Here is a 23,422-nt window from a genome sequence, read left to right on the forward strand (position 1 = left end):
AACAGAATTTTAAAATTACCCTAAGAAAAAAAACAGTCAGAAATGAAAGTCTACACTTGAGGACACTGCCACAATTAGCACCATTTCCCTGAAGAGTTATCCCCCCCAAAAATTTGGATATCTAACTTAAGAAACAGTGTTGGAAAAAAAACCCAAAACATGGAGAAAATAAACTTTAATATGCACCTTTCCACTGAGCTACAAAAACTCTATTTTTTATTAGACTCAATTTTAAAAAAATAGATATATAAACAAAATAACCCTTCTCACATTTTTTATTTGTGCAATATAACTATCAAACATTTTTTCATGAACTATTCAATTCTATCTCAGCAATAAACACAAGTGCTGTTAAAAATGTCAACAGCTTACTTGATTATGCAAAATTGTAGGGAAAATTCAACTACAAAATCCATCAGAAGTTTCTGAAGAACACCAAAGTCCTCTCATTTAGGAAAAGATACAATCAGATTTTTCTGAAAAATAGAAGTTGGCAAAAAATAGAAACGCTCTATTCCTCCATTTTATTCACTCAGGTGGACACCCCACAGGCTAATAAATGCCAAAATGATATGCAAAAAAAGCCAGAGTCTTTTTATAAAATCAAGTTAAAGATAGACAGAAATGCTACATTACATTTGCTGCACTACAGCTGACTAAAAGCATAAATAGTTGGGAAATAGTTAAGGTTATAACTTATTTAGTTAATGACATAATTAAAGCCATAATCCAAGCAGGCTGCATGTCTAAAGCATATTACTTCTCTGATCAGCTGCAGTTGAATAATGGTTTTTTAGGTTACAGCACAATCATTGCACAATGCCAGATGCATCAAGAAAAGTGACCAGTGCTGAAATCCTCACAATGATTTCTTTTAAGAGTTACCATGACATTATGTTATCACAGTGTTTGAAAAACACAACGAAATCTTACCCTTTTCCAGGTTGCCAACAGTTGTTTGTCAGACATCTGTTCAGGGTAATCAGCAATTGCAAAGACACAGCCCAGGAGGAAATACTCTTCTGGAACTGGAATAGTTTGGCACATAAAAGAACAAAAACAATTAAATACTTGCAAGTCTGAAAAGTTCATCTCAGAACATATTTGCTACACTAATCTTCCCTATTACCAGGTTATAAAGTTAATTCAGTTTTGAAATAAATATTTTCTGGAAAAAGTAGGATTCAAAATTCCAAAGCCAAGAGCCATTTAAAGGCACAGTTCTGCCCAGGGTTTGGTTTTGTGCTGGGTGGGTTTTTTCTGGAGGAAGTGGGGCTAAAGGGGCAGAAAGAAGTGGCACCAAAAGAAAAACATAAGACAGTAACTTTTTATACAGATCAGCTATGAATAGTCAAAACTAGCAAAAAGTTTTCAGTTCTACTAGCATGGACAGAATTCAAAGCAATGTGAATGAAAATCTTCTATCTGATACTGAATTTGCAGTCATTTACTATTTTTTCCAAACTTTAAGCTATCTTTCCAGATGTTCTTCTGTTTGAAAGCTTCCTCCTTCCCCTCTTTCAAAGGAATCAAAATAACAACTGAAAATTTACAGTATGTATAGACTAACAGTGTTCTCATAGTCTAATTTATGTGCTAGTGACATAAAGTGTGTCTCTGAAAACAGAATGCTCTCAGTGCTCTCATGCTTTGCAAATTTATGGACCATCCTTAGTTAAAATTTGTCTGCCTGAAAATTAGTACACAAGGTCCTTAGTCATGAATGGTGTCTTTAAGTCTCACAATCCCATGCTGTACCACAGGACTACTTTTTATTATTCTAATCCACACTGTGTCATGTCACCAGACACTTTTTTCCAGGATAAGAAGGTAGTAATTACTAACTTTCCGCTGCTGGGTCGTGTCCAAAAAGCGGCTGCTGTTGCAGTTGCTGCTGTTGCTGCTGGTGGTGTTGTGGCTGCTGGGCTGCAACTTGATGCTGTAGTGCTTGAGATGGCTGAGTTAAGTGCTGGGTTGCCTGATTCTGCATTTGCTGTTGCTGATGTTGTTGGTGTAATCGCTGCAAGTGCTGCTGCTGCAATTGCTGCTGCTGCATTTGCTGCTGATGATGTTGCAGCTGTTGTTGTTGCAGATTCTGTTGCTGTAGCTGCTGCAACTGTTGCTGCTGTAGCTGCTGCTGCTGCAACTGATGAAGTTGCTGTTGCAAAGCATGCTGCTGTTGGAACTGGAGCTGTTGCTGAGGTCGATGTAGCTGCTGTTGAGCATGTAACTGCTGCTGTGGAAACTGAAGCTGCTGTTGTGCAAACTGGTGCTGCTGATGAACTTGCTGCTGCTGTTGCGAAAACTGGTGAGGCTGTTGCTGCTGGAAAGACTGCTGGGAAATCTGGGGTTGTTGCTGCTGCTGCTGCTGTTGTAGCTGCATAAGTTGCTGAGGTTGAAGGTGTAAAAGAGGATGGTGCTGTTGCTGTTGTGCTTGATGTGACTGCTGTAATAAATGTGTCTCTGGTGTTAGTTTCACTTGACTAAACAGCACCGCATTTGGATGTCCCTGTTGGCTATGATTTACTTGCTGTTCTAAACTTTTTGTAGGTGCTGAAAGTGATTGCAATATCTAGAAAACAAAGATTAGTTTCATGACCTTTTTGTTTTCATTCAGTTTTTAAGAAGATTAAACAACCACTGGGAAAACATGTTTCAAAAACGAGCACTACCCTTAAATACATTGCGAGCTAAAGAAAAAGGTTTGAATGTTAATAGCAGAATGAAAAGACACACTTACACATAAAAAGGCCTGAAGCTACATGTGGCTCTTATAATAAGGCAATGAATGTTTTAGCAAAAATGAAGATTAAAACCCATCCCTGTATTACTAACTGTATCTCCAATGGTATTATGACTACGAACACTATATTAATAATTACACTAATCAATTCAACCAACTGTAATATTAATTCAAAGTTCAACATTTAGCTCTGTAGTTCTATTTTCTTTAACTTAACAATTGCCAATAATGCCTCCACTAACTAGTGCTGTTTGGAACATAGAAACTTAATCTAACCTTGCTTTCTTTTGAACCACTTTAGGAATATTTAGCTCTATTTTTTAAACTGAATCCCAAAATACAAAGAAAATATTGATCTGCTCAGAACTAATAGTTTCTCAAGGAAAACAACCCAAACAACTAACCAACACGTATTTATGAATAATAGATTTTAGGTTTTTATGGAATGCTAAAGTAATATGGAGTTTAATTTCATTTTTAGATGTATAACTAATTGTTAAGGAAAAAATAATTTCACACTACACAGACACAAGTTAGCAAGTAAGATTTTAAAGCATCAGAAAAGGGATATTTAGGTAAATTCCTAACATACTAGAAGCAGCAATAAGAAACTCTAGACTCACGATTCATAAAGTATTTTAAACATGAAATTAGCTTCTGTGAATCCTGCAAAGCCTACTTCCTTCACCCACACTGTTTCACCACATATAGTGTAAATTTCAGCCACGTGTGTGCGCGAGCGAGAGGAATCAAAGCACATTGCTAGAACACAAAGCCAATTAACTGTATTCTCTCAGTGAGATGTCCATCAACTCTTCATCTGAGGTGGCTCAAGAGTTTGGTTGTGTTTTTTACAATGCATTTCAAAACATCTCAGGCTGTTGTTGGTGTAGCATATATTTACAACCAGAATTATCAAAGCATCACCTATCACAGCACGACAGTATAAACAGTCAATAACTACGAGTAACAGACACAAAATGCATGTTTCCTTGCCTCAGTGTGGGGAGAGACCTTCATTCTGCTCTCCACAAAATGTCTCAAAAGTCAAAATTACAGAAGCTTCAGGTCACATATTTCAAAATAAAAGGATAAAACTTTCAAAAGTATCCTAGGGCTATATTCAGGAAGCCACTTTTTATCTGCAATCTGCCTTATGACAGATCTTGCCATTCAACAGAAATCTGAGGTTCAAATCACACATTAACTTTCTAAGACTGTGCACCAAGACATGGAATACATGCAAGACATGAAGTACAGTTCCACCTAGCCAAGGGGAAGTTTTAAGGTAAAACGTAGAATTGGCATTCCTGCCTCCAGAAAACACGCATCTCTCCATTCTAAGATGGAAAACTCTTCTCCACGTGTTAGAGCTAGCTTCACAAACTACATAGCAGTCTGATACCATACTTGAGAACTGCCCTTGCACACCACAGTCGAGTCGCTAGTCCAACAGACTTTTGGAGAACAAAATCTAGCTGAGGCATGACAGAGCATCAACTGCTCTGTAGCAATATAAATACGACTTACAGAAAAATACTTCCACAGAGGCATCACTAAAGAGTATTTGACAGTACAATGACCAGGCTGTAGAAGACATGGTGTTCAGACATTAAAGCACCAGCCAACTTAGCAGCACTGGCCAAGTGACCAGGAAGTTGACAGTTCTGATCAGTCCTTACCTTGAAATCTCAGTCCTTAAATGAGTCAAGGCACTGAGAAGAAGAATCTAAGATTCAGATTTAAAATGAAGTCTGTATTTCCATTTCATATTCAGAAGTCATATAGAGAACAAAGAACCAACATTCCTGAGTGCCTCCAGTTTGTGCATTCAAGTACTAGCTGTAAGCTTCTGTATTATTCAGGCATCTTTGGAAGTTTTACCATCAGATGAACACCCAAATAAATGCACCAGTACAGTTACTGAAGTAAAATCTACATCTGACATTTATCAGCACTTACTCTTCTCACATTGCCTTCCTATGAACATCTAAGAATTTCAATGCTGTAAGTTATTTCAGTGCATGCTCACTCACTTTTTACTTTCTTCTAAAAAATACATTCAATACAAAAGCTTTAATTATTTCAACTATATGAAGGGGCAGAAGAACTTTTAACTTGTCTTCTGCATCGTAATCCTGACTATATTGTATAACAACTTAATGATACCCAGCAGAACACCACAGTATAGAACTGAACCTACTGTGAGAACAATCGGTTTTCTGTGTTTATAGCACAAATAATTCCTTGCACTAAACAAAAAGCTTGAGGGGCACGAAATCAGATTGCCTGAGCTAGCCAAATAATTCTAAACTAAAAAATTATTCTTTTTTCTTTCTCTTACCAAGAAATCAGTACTGAAGCTCTTACACCACATTATAGTTAAACAGTTTTACTCCTTGAAAAATTTCTTCCAAATGCATTCTTACTTCTGTGAAGCTGCTAGGAATTAAATTAGTTATTACAGGGAGGTTACTAATTTGGCCACTTCTCATGGGGAACTTTTAATTCTTTGTACATGTAAAGAATACTAAGAGGAAAATTAAGTTCTTGGACATGATAGCTCCCAAGAAAAAGTCCAATATCTTATAAATTAAAAACCCAACACTTACATGTGCTACATTTGACGGTCTATTAATCTGCTGAATATCAGCACTATTAGTAATATTCCTTAATGTCCGTACAGCTGGACTCCATGTGGTCATCATTTCCTGTCGATCAGAACTTTGGGCACCTTGTACTGAAGCCATAAGATTGCTTCTCATATCTGGAGGCAAAATATTACCTGGCACTGGTGGGACATTGGCACATAGATTAATTAACCCAGAGTCTTTCCCTTGAGGCAACCTACGCTTTGCTGCGGATGCCTGTGGGACTTCAGCTGGTGTCCAGTTCAAATTCCTTTCTTGCTTTTCTGGAGAGGAATCTGAAGAATCATCAAACATCAGTTCTCCTTTTGCTTTATCAGCTGTAGTGGATTTTGGTGAAAAAGCTTGATCGCCCAAAGGCGATCCTTCTCGAGAAGATGTTGGGCTTGATAACTTTTCATCAGTACTAGCCTCATTTTGAGAATCTTGTTCTTCATTTTCTGCTTCTTCCTCCTCTTCCTCCTCCTCCTCTTCCTCCTCATATATGATTAAACGAGGATGATAAGGAGTCTCTTCTTTTTTAGTCTTATCAGCTATACAATCCAGTACCCAGTCTGGTGTCACAATTTTAATGCTGTCCCGTTTATAAGCACATTCGTATTTTTCCTGGGCAGGGGGAAGAAGATAAAATATTATTCTATTACTGGACAGCATCAACAGTAGCTCTCTCAGAATCAAAAGGGTAAACTACAATTACTGTGCACAAACACAAGTTCCAAGACATTAAAACAAAAACCTCCACATTTACAATCTAAAGGGCTCAGAAGGCATAACTGTAAAAAATTAAGTCTGTCCAAATTTTAATCCAACCTAACCACCAAAAGATTCAAAACCTATGAAATTTAGTTCTGAAAAAGCCTTCACAGTTTGGTACTAGGATGCAGATGATTTTCAAGTGGACATTAAGGTGAGTCTAAATGCAGTTATATGTTACAAAAAATACAAGTCAGACACCAGCCAGATATTTCCCATATATCTTATCAGAAGCTGCAAACTGTAACATTGTCCTTAACTTGAAAGTTACATTTCTGTCTGTCATGGTTTATCAAGGAGCAGCTTTTGCTTGGTAACAGGGGGAGGGTGTTGCAGCGAAGACCTGGTAAAGAGTTTTTGGACTCTCCTCTGGCTCCTGGGTTCAGACCCACCTCTGGCCCGGCTGGGCCAATCTGGTGCCTCTGCCATCACTATTTAGGGACAGGAATTTGAAGTGCTGGTAGGAGGTGTAAGAGTGATACAAGATGGAGGCGACCACATGGACCCCACAGTCAGAGAAGGAGGAAGGAAGGAGAAGCACCAGACCAGAGATCCCTCTGCAACTGTGTACACAGGCTGTATCCCTGCAGTGCATGCAAGGCCATGTCAGGACTGAGAGCCACCAGCAGCTCCATGTGAGTGCACCCAGATGGGTGAGAGACTGTGTGAGGAGGTGGCCATGGCACAGGCTCTGCTGGAGAGCCTGCGGGCCGCAGAGCAGCCCCACATGAGAAGCAGAGGAGCTGCAGCCTTTGGGTTAAATGCATGTCAGAGCAGTCTGTGCAGGGCTGCTGTGCGTGTGAGGTACCCCATGGACTTGCAGGGAGTACTGGTGTGGAGCCCACCTGCCCTAAGGAGAGACAAAGGGCAGAAGTTATCAGGAATAGACTCACTGAAACCCCCACTGCCTGCTCCCCTGAGTCGTTGCGGGGGGGGGGGGGGGGGGGAGGAGGTAAAAACACAGTATCAGGGCTCTGAGCCTGAGAAAAGGGGAGGGGTGGGGAGAAGGTGGTCTTAAAGGGCTGGTCGGACTCTTGATCGTTGTACCCCTCTGTGTTGTTTAATTTTGGTTGTGTTTTGGGGTTTTATGGTTATGTTTTAGTTGATGTTGCTTTAAATTATTTTCTGTTTTCTTCCCCAAGCCGAGTAGCCTGGTCTGTTTTGTCCTGAACCTTAAGCAGCAATTAAGCTCTCCCTGCCCTTTGGCAATCCTCAGGTCTTTGGTACTTGAGGCTAATCATGGTCTTTTGTTCCCTCATGGGCCTAAAACACTATATTGTCCAAATACTAGCTAAATCCATTTCAGTGAGAGGTTAACATGCTGACAAAAAGCTTTATCTATCCCTTCTTCCTTCCTTATCATTTCATCACTTGAAGATGAAGTACTAATAAGTACGTATGTACTAAGTGTACATATGTACACTGTTTCCCTTCTTAAGACATCAAAATAGATCAGAATCAGTGTTTTATTTATTCAAACATCATCCTGATGATGGAAATCCCTCACAAATATAAAGACAGTGCAAAGAAAAATCTTTCTGAAGAAGATTTGAAACTAATTTCAGGATCTAATATTTAAAAGTGATTTAACTGAGATTTTCTTTGTATGTCAAACAAGATAAATTAACATCCAGCACATTCAGAGGAAATTAATTTAATTTAATGTTTCTCTAGAGTTATTTCCTACAATGAAACTGTCATTCATACACAATAACGAGATTACAGATGAAACCAAGTTTATTTGCAGATATGAGTTTTCATTCTTCTTTGTGGTGAGCATTATTAAGAATTTTGTTTTATTATGTTGTGTCTAGTCAAAGCAAATATTTAAATTTTCACTAGTGTCAAAACTATTCTCACTACAAACTGCTGCATATTCCCTTGTAGTAGCATGTCAGAGTAGCAAGACTAGAAGCATTTTAAGCTATCATCCATGCATTACATCTTATCCTGATGGAAGAAATAAATCATGAAGGTGAGTACCTGAACACTTCATGAAGAACTTTTTAGTACACTAGTATAACCAAAGCACGACTCACATGCTGGTCTGATATGCTCAATGTTGCCTTTAGCCAGTTACCTGGCATTTCCGATTCTCTTTCTCCATCTGCATAAAGACAGAAACTTTTGACTTCCTCCAAGGTAGTAGGAATTCAAATGATACTAAATTAAGAGGAGTTGTGGACCTCCTTGAGGGCAGACAGGCCTTACAGAGATCTGGATAGACTAGAGTGCCAGCTAGCTACCAACTGTATGATATTTAACAAGTGCCTGATTCCGCAGCTGGTACAGGGTAATCCTGGTTACGTGTACAAATTGGGGGAGGAAAGGCTGGAGAGCTGCCCTGCAGAACGAGATGGAGGTTTGGGTTAATAAGTTGATTATCAGCCAACAGTGTGCCCTGGTAGTCAAAAGGCACAGCCAGTCCTAGGGTGTATCAAGCACAGCATAGCTAGCTGGTGGAGTGACATGGTTGTCCCACTCCGCACTGCACTGGTGCAGCCCCTTTGCAGTACTGTGTGCAGTTTTAGGCACCTCAATTTATATGAGGACATCAAACTATTAAAGAGTTCATCCAGAGGAGGATGAACAAGATAGCGAAAGCTCTCAAGGGCAAGACTTATGAAGAGCAGCTGAGGTCGCTTAGTTTGTTCATACCAGGAATAGAATGAGACAGAGTCAGGGGAAGATCAGATCAGACACTAGGAAAAGGTTCTTCACTGAGAGGGTGGTCAGACACGGGAACAGACTCCCCAGGGAAGAGGTCATGGCACTAATCCTGTCAGAGTTCAAGGAGCATCGGGATGACAGTCTTAATCATATGGTTTAGTTTCAGACAGTCTTGTGAGGAGGAGAGAGCTGGATTTCATAATCCGTATGGGTCCCTTCCAACTGAAGACATTCTACGACACTATGAAGGAAGTGATTTGAAGTATGACTATAAGCAGCTGGACTGTGTACTGGTTGTCCTAATGTCTCTCTAAGAGGAATGAGTGATTTTGAGGGTTCTCTTGTCATTAAGAAAAAAAAAAAAACCAAAAAACCAAAAACATTACCCTATTCCTCTTCCTGCTCTTATCCTTTAAGCCCTCACAACAAAGGGCATTTCACACAACTTTTCAATTTTGTCCTTCATTTCTCCTCACTGACTCTGTATCTACAGATTTACAAATTACAATTACTAATGATTATGACATGTCAAAATTATTTTAAGACAATCAGAATAAAGAATAAAATGCTTTATACAACCAGGAATACAAAAAGCAATATCAAAGTGGACATCTTTTGAATTAATCAGGCTTAAAGCCGCACAGAAAGTAGATGTGAACTGAATAGCTGCAATGCATAATTGTATTGAATTAGCTGTTCAAGGCTAACGAACACTCATAAGAATTCTAACTTCAGGGAGCTACAAGAAGAAGAATTGTACATGCAATAAAGTCTTACCCCCTTTGGCTCAGGCACAATCAAATGAGTACACTTATTATTGAGGCTTAGCTGGCAATTCCCTCCATAAAAAGTAATCAAAGCCCACAGCGTACTTCGGTCTTCAGATGAAACCTAAAAGGAAGGTAAATAAGCCTTTTAGGTCTACACAGTAAGCTGCCTTCTGCTTAAAGAATTTTAGTACAATCCATGGCTAAAATCCATGCCATACCATTTACAAGTCTAGCTAATGTACTACCTATCACTTTTAAATACCAAATTATCATGAAAGTTATGGAGAAAAAAGGGTGACAAAGAGAAGCAACAAAAAAGACATTAAACAATCATTTTTAATCTACACATATAAAGAGAAAATATCCTTCACTCCTCTAAAACTCAACACTAATGTATCTCCTTCCACAGGAGAAAAAAAGGTAGTGATCAAGCAAACAGTAATTTTCTTACACAACCTCTTTAAATTCACTGAACAGGACTTAAACAAGTAGACCAAAATAACAGTCTGTGTAAACATACAGAGTGTTTATTTCTAACAATTTAAGTCACAGCAATACCCCTTTCCTCTACCAAGAATGCCACATGTATTTAAGCCATTACCTTTCACAGTTAGTGACAGCATTATACAAAAAACATGTTAAAAAGTCTAAAGCACATACACATATATATTCCATTAACACCCAAACCTCAATCCTATCTGCTTGCACACATATGCTGAGCACAGATCCATGGAGCTTGTAAAGAATGCAAGCCACTGAAGCACCACCTTTCCACTTACTTTACTCACTGGCACCCTTGTTAAGGTTTCAGTGCACAGGCAGGTAAAACATGTTGACTGAATATTGTGTTAATGCAGAAATAGAAGAACAGGAGCAAAGGCTTTATAGCCTTGTGTAGTCTACATGTCAACCACCATACATCTGATTACAAGACAAACTACTCATTGAATGTTCACAGTTGGAAATGTTCATGTCCTCATTTTCAGTGAAAAGTGTCTTAGGTTATAGTTCACCTAACATACAGGAAAAAAAAGTCAAATAGTACACCAGAAAAATTAGTATATCTCTTCAAAAAACCAAAGCATCGCACTCACAGCGTACATTGGAGCAGAGTAAATACAGTTCACTTCTTACCTGAGAGAGACAGGCAGTGACTCCAAAAAAGATCTGACATGATTCTGGAGAAAAGCCATTTACACTGGAAAGCAGGTGTCAAGGATGAAAAATAATTTCAATGAGAGTTTCCTGAGGGACTTTAGAAAGTAATTAGTGTGAATAGTAATTCTCAGATGTTATCAAGTATCTGACCATTCAAAAACTGATCTTCACAAGCATGTTGGTTATTTCCCATTGAAGTTGCATGCATCAAGAACAAATGGAGAGGCACCTCCAATATTATGACTGATTTGGGTAGTATTATAAACTTGCCTGTTCCTAGAACATCTCCCTCATCCCATTTCAGGATGCTTAGCTTACAGGAGTTGAGTCATTATCAAGAGCTTCCTTCCATTATCAAATGCTTACCTTCCATGCTTTAAAAATACCAGGAGAATGAAATAAATTTTTGCTATGGTCAGCAACAAAAACTAAGTAAGTATTATGATGCACAAGAAATTCAACAAAATAACACAGAACAAGCGGGGTTTTGTAAAATAAAAGCTAATAGTGGACAGCTGTGAGAAAGTTAAAGTGCTTTTTCTGCACTTAAGAAAGATGGCAAGCTGGTAGATGGCCTCATTTAAAACCAGCAAGAAATAAAAGCATAGCCTTAAAGAAAAAAAGGTTTTGAAAGCAATACAGAAGCAGAGGTTTCAGAAATGGCTAAGTCTGACAACCAAACGATAGAGGTTTTGGTTGAAGATATTGTTTGGAACCTAACCTGCCCTTTGCAATTTGATCTCAAAGACTAGGAAAGTAGAAACAGTTTCCTACCATATAGCATGGTTATTATGTCTACAAAAGTCACTGAACAATAAACATATTGAGGAACGAGCTCATATACCAAACAAAAAACAAACCAAACAACATATTACAGAGATTATCTGCAAACTGTAGTAGGCAAGTCAATATAAGTATCACATCTCTTATGCAGCTGATTTTTTCCTACTGAGGTAAGATTCTGCATTGGAAGTTATCTAGGAGCCACTGTGAAACATAGACTGAGAAAACTATATGTATGGACCTGGGATGTATAAACAGAAGCACATCCTGAAACTAGCACAAAGTTTTCCACTACACTTTCAAAATTCAACAAGATCTCTGGCTGTAAAACGTTATTTCTTTTCAGATGCATGAAAGAGATTAAGAAATTAAATGGTATGTGAAAAAGAGCAGTGGGAATTTTTACAGATGTAGTAAATATGGCTTACAAGATTAAAGTGGAAGACCAGAATTAACGTGTTTAAGAAGCTAAGACACAACTTCAAATCCTTTAAAGGCTGCTAAATGAAAGGAAGTAATTTGTTCTCCCTGTTCAGAGTGGCTCAGATAAAACACTGTTAGGCTGCAGCATGGTAATGGGGTTAAACTCTACGAACACAACAGCTAGGCACTGTAGTTTGACTGGGGAAACAATGAAATCTCCACTACCAGAAAGGCCTTGTGAGGAGAGAAGGAGAGAGAACTGTTGACACAAGTGATGTGAGAAAGACAGATGGACCACCTGACTTTGGTAACTTCTCACCCTTTTCTACCCTTTCTTATGATTTTGTGGTTTTCGTATGTTTTATGATACATGCACATCTTGTTGGAAAAAGTAACTACAAAAACAGATGTGCGTTGTGTTCCAACTACCTACTGGGATATTTGAAAAGGAACAAAATTATTTTCTCTGTGCTGTTGATAAACGCATCAGCAATACTTCAGTTCTGAGACTCAGAAAGGGCAACACAAAGCAAGCTAACAACAAAGCCCAGAGCTCTTTAAAACTTAAGAACACATTACTGGCATTTTCCAGAACAGTCCAAGAAGCTCTAAGTCTGATGAACATCCTAAATTTCAACGTGTTGCATAGTATCTCATTTAAGGTAGAGATTCGTTACTGGATCTTTCAAAAGTGTACAGTTGTCTACTCCCTGCCTGAACATCTGCTCGAAGCACATAAAGCAGGAACAGCTCAGTATTTAACTTTTAAGAGGTCCATTAGTTTGACTGCAGCCTGCATCTTCTGAAGAATAGGAGTGAAACAGAGCCTCTTAAAATAGTTACAAGCAGGCACAACAGTAACAATTCAATTGAGCCTGGAAAAAAAAAAAAAAAGAGGGAATGCAACAAAATTCACTTTTTTTTTTCCCCTGCCAGCAACAAAAATTCAGAAGTGGTCTGATCCTCTTTCATCTGTACAAGACCACAGAAAAATAAATCTTCTTCATTCTTGCTTTTGCTGCCATCAAGGGAATTATGAAGGAAATCACCAGCCCCCTTCATGGCATTATAACAGGTTTTCACACACAAAACTGTCTTTCCTCTGCCATGAAGGCTGCTTCCAGGTTAGTTCTTCCATTACTTCTCATCGGCTGCAGGTTGGTCAGATTTTGTGAACATCAGCAGCAGGGAACAGCAGAACACTCTGCCTTCCAAGTTCCCCCTGGTGAAAACAACTTTCACAGTGCAATGTTAAAACATATTTACACGACACAGGCAAAGTTATTATGGCTTTTTTTACTGTATTAAATCTTTCTAAGTTAAATTTCACCTTTAAAAACTGACGGGCAAATGCCCATCAAATTAAGTACCAGAACTGGGAAGCCGACATAAAATCTTTGAAGGTCTTATTAGATTCGTACATCTAACTGACAAAAGATGCTTCCAGGACTTGTTTCTTCAGAAAGTCAATGACCACTTGGAACATTAAATCTTCAAATTAAAACATAAACAAAAGCCAAAACCATAGAATCTCAAACTTTAGGTTCTTACTTAAACAGCGTTCAAAACCAAACAACTGGGAAAAGTAAGCTATTAACTACTGCATTTTTTTTCCTTACCGTAGTACCTAAAACCCTAATGAAAGGCCGGATGCCACTGCACTACAAGTCATAAAGAGACTGAAACAGAACAAAGTTAAGACTTAACAACCCATTTTAGTGAGCACTATAAGGGTCAGAATAAATCCAAAAACAACAGGTTCTAAGGACACAAAGTGCTAGAAACAACAAAGTCAAAGGTCCAAGGACACATTTATTGCAGACAGGTGTACAAAATTTCCTTCTTCCACATAACTCGAGAATATGATACTACTGAGACACGGTGTTTTCATTTGGTTGTTCCTACAGACTCACAATAAATACTTCCTGAGCAATACCTATTGCAGCCTACATTCACACATTTATGGCTACAATTTAGCTACGGACTGCATCACTCTTTGGTTTTATCTGTTGATTTCTCTTCTGGGTATGTACTAATACCGGCTCTTGGGAGTACGCTTTTAAAAACTCCCAGTTTCTGATGGATGACCAATTTTCCAATAGTGCAACTTCTCCACAGGAAAGAACAATATAATGCTACATGACTTAAACCTGAAAAGGTTGCTAATTCCAAGCCATTTTACTATTCTTTTGACCAGTTGTCAGGAACAGGGAGAAGGCTTACAGATAATGGCACATAAGCAACTGTACACTCCCATCTTGACGATGAAAGGATGATAAACACATTATTTCCAAATGTAAAAGACAAAAATCATCAGCCTAGATCACATCACCAGGAGCTCTGCTAATTTGGGCTTTGCCATGTAACATTTGATGCATTTTTTCCATTTGGCAGTCAAGTCACTCATGGAAAACTTTCTTCTGCTTCGGTCAGAAGACCATCCATTACTCTGGCAACTGTTTCACAGTAACTGCTGAATCCTATTTGGCGTGTTGATTATCGTGATTAAAACAGCTGCAGAGACCTCGCTGTATCATTTTAACTGATGACTTCAATGCTTTCTTTTCCTATGGTTTATGCTCTGAGCTGAATTTTCTTGAGGAAGTAGAGAATATGCAGCCTATTTCCAAAATAGGCAAGACACAACAAAAAGCAAAGACACATACCTTGAAATACTGGGCATAGAACACAAGTTCTGAATCGGTGAAGTACATTAAGATTTTAATTTCTAACACAAACACCTGGACTCCTGTGTCTACCACCTCTTGTTTTCCATTCCAGATATGATCACCTGCTAACTTCACTCCAAAATGAGATCTCACGCCTGACAGAGTACTTCCCTAGTTTTGTTACTGTACTAAAATGTATTGTTCTGCTTCAGCTTTTCCATATACAGAATCCTCAACATGAATAGTCTGAGAAAAAGATCCATGACTTTTTTTTTTCTGATGACAGTCACTGTCACTGTTCCTATGATCCAAAGCAAAAAAAAAATGAAGTGAACATAAAAAAAGATGAAACAGTATAACTGCTAAGAAGGAAGATGACATCCATATGCAAGAATATATGCTCCAAAAAAGAACCACAGATCTAGCCAAAAACAACCAACAAGGGATTAGCAAAGGCAAGGACAGACTACTCCAAAATGGGAATACTAACACTATCTGGTTATGAAGTGTTATTTATGACACACTTTTGCTATGAGTTATTGCACATTTATCCTTTACTTAATTCTGCTTCTAGAGAAAGCAGACTAGGTCATTCTACTCTGAACCATCATTTGCCCCCAAACTTGCACTCCAGCATTTTTCCTGCATCCCTCTCAGTTAATTACCAACTTCCAGCCAAAAGGTTTTGAGTTGATCTGATGACAGTTTTCTTGCAAGTGCCTATTAAGCATCCAAGAGACAGAGGGATAAGAAAACTGAAATGGGACAAAGAAGCTCCAAGCATGCTACAATCTTGGCAGGCAAACAAACCTTAACATTTAAAAAAATTTAAGCTGTACATACTTGAAATAGCCTTTAATTCCTCAATGTTATCTACTTTAAAGTGTTTCCCATAGAATTGATTCAAATTTTAACTTAAAGGATACGGCAGAAGAGCTCCACAGCGAACAGACAAGATCACCCAAGAAGGCTGAAAAATAAAATGCACAAGACATTAAAAAATTTGGTCTATATGTATGAAATATTAATTTATTTCCAAGTCCATACTATAATTAGGTTCAATACATACCTCCCAGCTTTGAAAGTTTAAGTTTCACAGACATTGTACTTAGGTCTTTACAAAAAGGACTGTTCTGATTTATTTCTAAGAGTTAATATAAATACTGGTCAAAGGTCGTGCAGCAATATGGAAGCAAGACACATTTCTCTTATCCTTCTATTGTGCCAGGAAAAAACACTTATAGTATTTATTCATAATCTCCCTTTTTTCAGTTCTCCCTGCTCTAAAAAAAACCTCTAACACACAAAAAACCCCTACCTTACAGTCATCCCTGAGGAGTCAGGAACCATAACCTTACACAGCAATGGTGCGACTGACGGTATTCTGGGACAGGAGGGCTCAAAGGGAGAGAGGGAAGTGGCCAGGAATGGAGATGTAGGACATTGGTCCCAATACAGCATACAAGGAAGGAGGGGAAAAGAGTAACACTGTTTTCAGTATGAAATTACTTTTCCTCAAAAAATGAACAAAACAATACATTATAGTAGCTGTTTATGGTATCCAAAGTCTTGCTATTTTCTTCCCTTTCAAAAAGAGATACATAAAAATGAACTGACTTATTTTCTAATTCCTCAATCCTCTGGAAAACTCAAAACCAGGAATTTTCCTCCCTCAAGTTTTTCTCTTCCTTATTCCTGTATTATATTCTCTACAACAAGCTACCTTTGCCTCTGACTTCCATTCCCATCATAATTGGTCTAATCTTCTCAATTACTGACCAGGCTGTGTGTGATGTTTTCAGGTCAAACTAAGTGACATTACTGAAAGATCTGCTCTCATGTGGCAAATGAAAAAGTTTAGCTAGTAGCAGTTATAAAGAAAATGAAAACATTTAAGTAAATGGCATTAGAAAGCAGAAAGCGTTGTTCCAATGTTGATATCCTTCACAGGAGAATGGCAGCAGTGGTCTTGTTTATTAGATTAAAATTATGCCACAGAATACTTCAGAAAAAGGATCTAAAAATTAATCATCGCATCCACCACAACCATGAAGTCCCTTAGCTAAGCACCTTTTATTTTCTGGAATGAATGATTACTTCTGCACTGTTAGGTGAACTCTCGTGACATAAGCTATCAAAATTCTCTAGTGTTACCTACAACCATATGGAAAAAAAACAACTTAAAATCATGTACCCAAAGGTATTGGGAGTGGAATATCAGTGTTTTTTCTTCTAACCACTCTCATGACATACACAGTGACAAGTTCATGTTTTCAACACGAAACCCAGAATTTCACTGCAAAAATAACCCAGTATTGCAAGACAGTAACAAAATACTGGTAATGACAGTGTGAGTAAGAAGAAGGTGGGGGGGGGGGAATGGCTAAAATGAAAATGAAGGGGAAAAAAAAAAGCAAAACAGTTTCCTACAAGTTCCTATTGTTTAAAATTATCATAGAACACACATGCAGAATCAACAAAGTAATTCTGCACCTTGCCAATTATACATGTTATAAAAAACCCTCAGCAGTCTACTACTTATTCTAAATGGAGGTTTTCTATTGCCAGAAGCTTTTAAGAACCTTCCCATCAGAAACATTTCCTAAAGTACACCTAATAGGACACAATCTCACAGATGACTGAAGAAAGAATCTGGAAAAAAGACCCCACAACCAAAACCCAAACCAAACCACTGACAGATACAGAGCAACACGAGGAAACAGAGAACAGAACTGTAATAGAAATCTTTCAGTTAGGATATTCTTGTGTAACAAGAATGAAAGATTTTTAAAGCTACATTTCATTTGGTCATCATCCAAATGTCTATTTTTTTTGTTTTGGTAATAAAGCATCTCCATCAGTACTTTGACAATATCACGGATGAATCATTCACCTTTACCACAGGGAGATCAAAAACTTCACGAGATTCTCCAACTTCTGGATTATCTCCATCTTCTGAAATAATGTGAGAAGCCAGTGCATTGTAAGAGACTTCCTTTGCTTTCCCAGCTTTCAGGAGTTGAATAACCTAAAGCCAAAAGAGAAAAGGGAGAAGTCAACAGTTTTTAGCACCTTTTATTTGAGAAAAAGGTTAATGCAAGAACATACTAACACATGCAAGGAATGAATATGACCTTTTCACTTGTAGGTAGCTAGCACTCTCTCTAAGTGGCCAAATGCATCCCATTTAAAACCTGACTGACAATGATTTACACCTCTGCCATTTTTACTATTCAAGCTGGAGATTTACTTTCCAAACTAACTCAGGCTGGGGCAGAAATCTGGAAAATGTCAAAATTTTCCCAAAACATATATGCCTCAAAAAAAACCACCTCAAACCAATTTTCTCTCAGGCAGGGCAAGAAAACTCTCAGTGCTGATTTCTCACATATGGCAGCTTTGGAAGCGTTTGAATATATTTTGAAAGAAGAGTTTCAAGTTTAAAAAGATAACCCAATAGTTACCTTAGAAAAGATAGTATCATAACTACATTGCAGTCTTCACAGGGATTCTTCCAGATTTTGTCAGTTATTTACTTGGATTGAGAGGAAAAAAAAAAAAGTTCAGGCACTTTCTGTAATGTTCATTTAACAGCTAAGAAAAGAATTCCACCTTCACCAAATGCATTTGGCTTCAATATTTCTAGATTCAGTCAATATACTTCATCCCAGAGGATATGTGTAAGTTTGAAGAAGCCATCAGCTGCTCCAAAACAGTGCAGCCAGACAGAAGAACTGAGGAAAGAACACTTCAAATGCTCTCGGAATGAAAAGGACCTGCAAGCAGAAAAAAAGTACGCACTGCCATGAGGAGGGAAAATATTCTAAAAAGGAGTTGATGTACTTGGAAAAGAAGTGATGGAGGACTTAAAGGAATTAGGGAAATAAGAAAAAAAAAACAGTAGAAGGACACACAGCTTCCTGAGTTACTGCCTTAGAGCCAGAATTGATATGCCTCATTATCGCTCTGTCCTCACAAAACGCTAAGCACCTCAAACTCATAAAGCACTTCTTACTCCTATTTTTGCAAGGCCCCTATAGAAGATTTTGGTTCAGGATTCTCTGAGCTCAGTTGTAGAGATCTGTGTGACAAATCAAGTCCTGCCCCTTCAAATCAGGACTCACTTTTATTTGAATAAAAGTAACAGAGAAGGCAGTGGGGTGTAGAGGGAAGGAAAAGAACATTAAGGTCTAGAGTTCAAATGCTAAAAATGATATTTAAAATTATTTATTTCTGAATTATAAAAGGAAAAAAATATTTTGTAGAACCAAAGTAGAATGATGTTCACTCTACAAAATCTGCTAAGGACAAAGGTCTGTTCCTCAAAACCTGATGGGGATACTCCCTCATAATAGGATGTGCCCCTCCCAATCAGTGAATAGCAGAGAGCAAGGCACTGCAATCATCAGAGTATTGAATATTTAAGCAATTACTACCTACCCTGTACATTGAACTGGACAGAGAATGCACTAAAAAAACCCAGACTCTTTCAAAATGTGGCACCAGGTTATTGGAAAGCATCTAGGCTACACAGAAAAACAAGAATGGACAAATCGTCACTCAGTGAGGCAGCAATTTTGGCACTTCCTGACTGAAGTGCTTGACATTAAAACTCCATTTGAAAAAAGAAAAAACCTCAATCCACAACTTTTTTTTTTTCTCTGCAGTGGATGTATACGTAATATTATCAAATTACAAAAGAATTACTCTAAACAACAAAGTGAATGGACCACGAGCTTGTTGTTCTTGCTATCAGAGTCAGGAACAGAATAGAATGTTTTCCATTTTATACACCAATCTCTCAAATCACAGGATACCTCCCTGCCTGAAATCCACTTCAAACATGATGCTGTAATTCCAATGGGAAAAGCCAAATGAAAATAAAGTGCTCTTGAAAATAGTAGATGTTTAAGAACAGTCCCACCACACAAGCTCTGTCTCACACAGCTCTCCCCAAATTACAAGTCCCGTTCAGCTGTTTGTGTATGGGAAGGAGTGACTGCAGTGAAAACTGCTCACCCAGGTCTGACAGAAAGCAGGAGAAAGAAAATACAATTAAGAAGCTAGGAGATTCTTTTTTTCAACAACGAAACAATGCTGCATTAAAGAGTTTGTGCAAAGAGTCTGCTTGTGCAGAAAGTTACACTAGTTTCAGGTAGTCAGTTTAAATACTGTAAATGTGGTAAGATACTAACTTGACAGTTGTATGTACAAAAAAGACCTTTCTTATTTGTCACCACTTTTTCTCTCTTTCTGTATGAAATACTTTGTGTTACCAAAGCACAATGGTTTAGGTTTACACTTTTTAAGAAAGCAAGAAATGTATTTATCAAAAAAAAAAAAGAAAGCTGATATCTATTTATCACTCCTTGTAAGGTGTGAGCAGAAAAATGAACATCCCAATGGAATGGATTTAAAGTTGAGAGCCAGCAGCCTAATTCTCCCTTATCTGCCAAAGAACATCAATGCACAATTCCAGACTTTTATTTCCCTTCTTGTTCATGTTGCAGATGTTTGAATAGGTAGTGAGTATGCAGTTATTCACCTGAGTACGTTACTCTTGGATTTGAGTGCTCATTTGTGCAAGGCCTGTTTCAACATGTATTATTTTCCATTAAACCATTTGAAAATTTTAGCTGATCAAAGTGTGCTCCTCCCCAAAATATAGAGGAAGAAACTTCTTCTCAAAATCAAGTCAGCACCATTTGTATATGAAGAAGTAAAAAGCACCAAACATATTTTTGATTTTTTTTTATTAATAACAGAACAACATTTCACTATAAGAATTGTTTTAAAAACTATTTGTGGAGTTCAATTTAGAATATATGCTCTCCCTTGGCTCAAAGCACAACCAGTACTCCTCTTGTTCAGGTTGCTCCCAGAGTATCAGAGGGCACCTGCAGAAGAGAGAACAAAAGCACCCACCAAGAGCTGGCCACAAGCTCAGCACATGTTTCCCCACTCTGACTCAACTCTGCAACCCAACCCAGGCAGGACTCCTCAGTGCCTCATCCTCTCAATGGCTCACCAGTGAAAACAGGGGTGAGCCCTGGGCTCCATGTAATATGCTATGCCACCAAACCATGCCTACTGTGCCACCAAACTATGCCTACTGTGCTATGCTACCAAACCATTTCAGAAACCAGAGTTCTGTAGGGAAGAGTGGTTAAAGTGGCCAGCCAGCTGCAGAAACAACTCAGGTCCATGAGACTTCTCAATTCAGGCATCTCTCATAAAGAAGCTACACAGCTCCAAACACAACCCAATCTTGCCAGCAGTAGTCAGTTCTGTGCAGTGCTGTGCCTGACCTTATCAGCTCCACCAGAGCCACCTTCAGTGTCTCCCTCTAACCCAGAGAAGTCATCTACAAGTAGAGGAGAATTTAGTGTACCTAATTTAACACTAATCAAAGACTTCAGTCAATGACACTAACTGCTAAGAAGGATAAAACTTAAGAAAGAAAACTAGCTTAAGAGAATGCTTGTTTACTCACTCTGTGGGAATACAGCTGACTGTCTTGCTGTGTCAATACAGAACTAACTACATGCCTTTTGGGACACTATTTATATGACAAATGATATACAAGAATCCTATCTGATTTTTACACTCATCTGCATACACATAATAATATTGCCACTATAGGGTTTTTTTAAATGCAGTAATTGCTATCCAATCTCCAACACATTGTCAAAAAATTTTATCTCTAGGGATATCAGGATTTTTTTCCTGCTTTTTAACTATTATCTGTTAGCATGTAATCCTATCTGTATTAATAAAATCCATCTCAACGGGTCAGTGCCTACATCTCAAGTTTACTTAAAGGCTTACTAGACTCCACAAACGCCAGGACATGAAATTTAAGGAACCCATGCTGAACCAAGATGACTGTAGCAACTACCACAAAGCAAAAACTTGAATTTCAGTGGTAAACACGTTGTCATCTGTTTGCACAAAGGTGCTGTCCTAAAGCTAGATATGGGATACTCCAACTACTAGTCTAATTGGCCATGCCACAGAAACTTTTTTTAGCCCACTTCATTCAACACGATTGCTTGTTACTAACTGTAACATCTACGTCATCACCTGTGGGATTACCCTAAGCCACAGTTAGGCCAACATCATCACTCAGGGTACTGCCCTAGGCCAGAGGGCCGGACCGTCATTTCTCAGTACTCATTTCTCTTCTGCTCCCTCTGGATCAGGGCAGGGCAAACACGGTGGTGGCACCTCCGATCACAGCAGCACTTCTGCGCGCCCAACGCGTCTGAGACGGGCTCCTGAGCCACGGAGGTCCCATACAGCTCACCCTGAGTCGGGACGAGAGCTGTGTGGTCCGTATGGGGAGGGGAGAGCCAGCCAAGCCCTCCTTGGTGCAAGCTCCCGCTGCCCACCGTCCCTGTCCTGAACCCGAACACAGCGGCGGGGCCGGGAGGGGCTGGGGCCGGCACAGAGGCACGCTGAGGGCGAGAGGGCGGGCCGTGCGCGGCCCTGCGGAGCGCCCCGCCGGCGGGGCACGGGGAGCGGCAGGCACGGTCGCTGCCCCGCACGGCGCCCTGATGCCCGCCCGGCCCGGGCTGCAACAGGAAGTCCCTTCGCCTGTCCGCCCGCCATTCCCCCGTTCAGGCGGCGCCGGGGCCTGCGCGCCGGGGCCGCGGGCTCCCATGGCGGGTGGCGCGCGCTACTCGCGGGCAAGGCCGTTACCGGCCGCTAGCCTGCCCCCCACCGCTACTCCCCCAGGCGCGCTCCCTCCCCCCGCGCCGCGCGCCGTTCCCGGGAAGGCGGCACGGCGCGTGTTGCGGAGCGGCGCGTTAGCCTCGAGCCTGCGCGGGAAGGGGCGGGCGGGGGAGGGGGGGAGAAACGTGTGAGAGGATCTGGACGATCCCACAGTGCCCCCCCCCAAGGGGATGGAGGCGGGGGGAAGAGAGAAGAGGGGCAGAAGGGAGCTCAGGGAGGAGGCGAAAGGGAGGGTGACCCGGTACCTTGGGGTCGATGTCTCCCACCACGAAGAACTTGACATCTTTGAACATATCCTCCGGGACTTTCAGCTCCTCCTCGTCCGCCGACATGGTCCCGGTCGCCAGCACCGCGCGCACCCCCGCGCCCCCTTCCCAGTACCCCCACGCTCACTGAGGAGAGCCACCGGGGTCTCCCGTCCCCTCCCCCAACCGAGCCGCCGAACCGCGCGAGCAAGGCGCGCGCTGTGGGACACACCATCCCCCGCCGGGACGCAGGGGAGGCGGAAGGGGGAGGGGAGAGCCGCTCGGAGAAAGCGGCTCCCCCCGCCCGACCAGCCGCTCCTGCTGCCGCAGGACAGCGGCCGGCCTTGATTCACAGGTGCTATCTCTGCTCCTCTTCCTCTCTCCGAACCGGACCCGGAGCTAGCATCCGGGTCCGAATCTCCCCCCATACGAAAAGCAATGGACTCGCCCAGAACGACAGAGGCGGGCGGCGGGGATACCCGGACCCGCCCATTGGCAAACAGGCGAGGGCGGGGGGGAGGGGAGCGCCCTGCCCCCCGCCCCGCCCCCCGAGGCCGCCGCAGGGCCCGCCCCGCGAGGGCCCCGCCCCCCGTTCCCACCGTGTGGGAGACGGCGGCGACAGCCGTGGCCGCCCTCAGCCGTGGCAACACAGCCACAGCCGTGCCTGCCGCGTCCCGCCTCCACGGGGCCGAGAGGCGCCGCGGGTGAGGGCAGCGGCCCGCGAACATGGCGAGTTCCAGTGTCCCGCGTCATCCCCGTCCCTGAGGGACCGCGAGAGACTGCAGCCGGACTCCTCACACTCCAGCCCACGGGGAAAGCAGGGAGT

The 23,422-nt window shown here is 40.6% G+C and overlaps 1 protein-coding gene across 2 annotated transcripts in view; it reads right to left on the minus strand.

Annotated features, from left to right (window-relative positions):
• The window catches only part of PAXIP1 (PAX interacting protein 1), a 34,318-nt gene extending 11,605 nt beyond the window's left edge, over positions 1-22,713 (minus strand). For both annotated transcript variants that reach the window (XR_009818818.1, XM_061997268.1), the window contains exons 1-8: positions 22,597-22,713; positions 17,511-17,645; positions 15,544-15,587; positions 10,719-10,782; positions 9,592-9,705; positions 5,356-5,997; positions 1,846-2,572; positions 934-1,028 (exon numbers count right to left, since the gene is read on the minus strand). Coding sequence is in view for 1 of the 2 variants with exons in the window: in XM_061997268.1 (XP_061853252.1) it covers positions 934-1,028; positions 1,846-2,572; positions 5,356-5,997; positions 9,592-9,705; positions 10,719-10,782; positions 15,544-15,587; positions 17,511-17,645; positions 22,597-22,683 (1,908 nt within the window). In the remaining variant the exon portion in view is untranslated. The remainder of the gene's footprint in view (positions 1-933; positions 1,029-1,845; positions 2,573-5,355; positions 5,998-9,591; positions 9,706-10,718; positions 10,783-15,543; positions 15,588-17,510; positions 17,646-22,596) is intronic.
• Between the last annotated feature and the right edge of the window lie 709 nt (positions 22,714-23,422).

The sequence above is a fragment of the Colius striatus genome, chromosome 5 (genome assembly GCF_028858725.1).
Source record: "Colius striatus isolate bColStr4 chromosome 5, bColStr4.1.hap1, whole genome shotgun sequence".
Taxonomy (NCBI): Eukaryota; Metazoa; Chordata; class Aves; order Coliiformes; family Coliidae; genus Colius; species Colius striatus.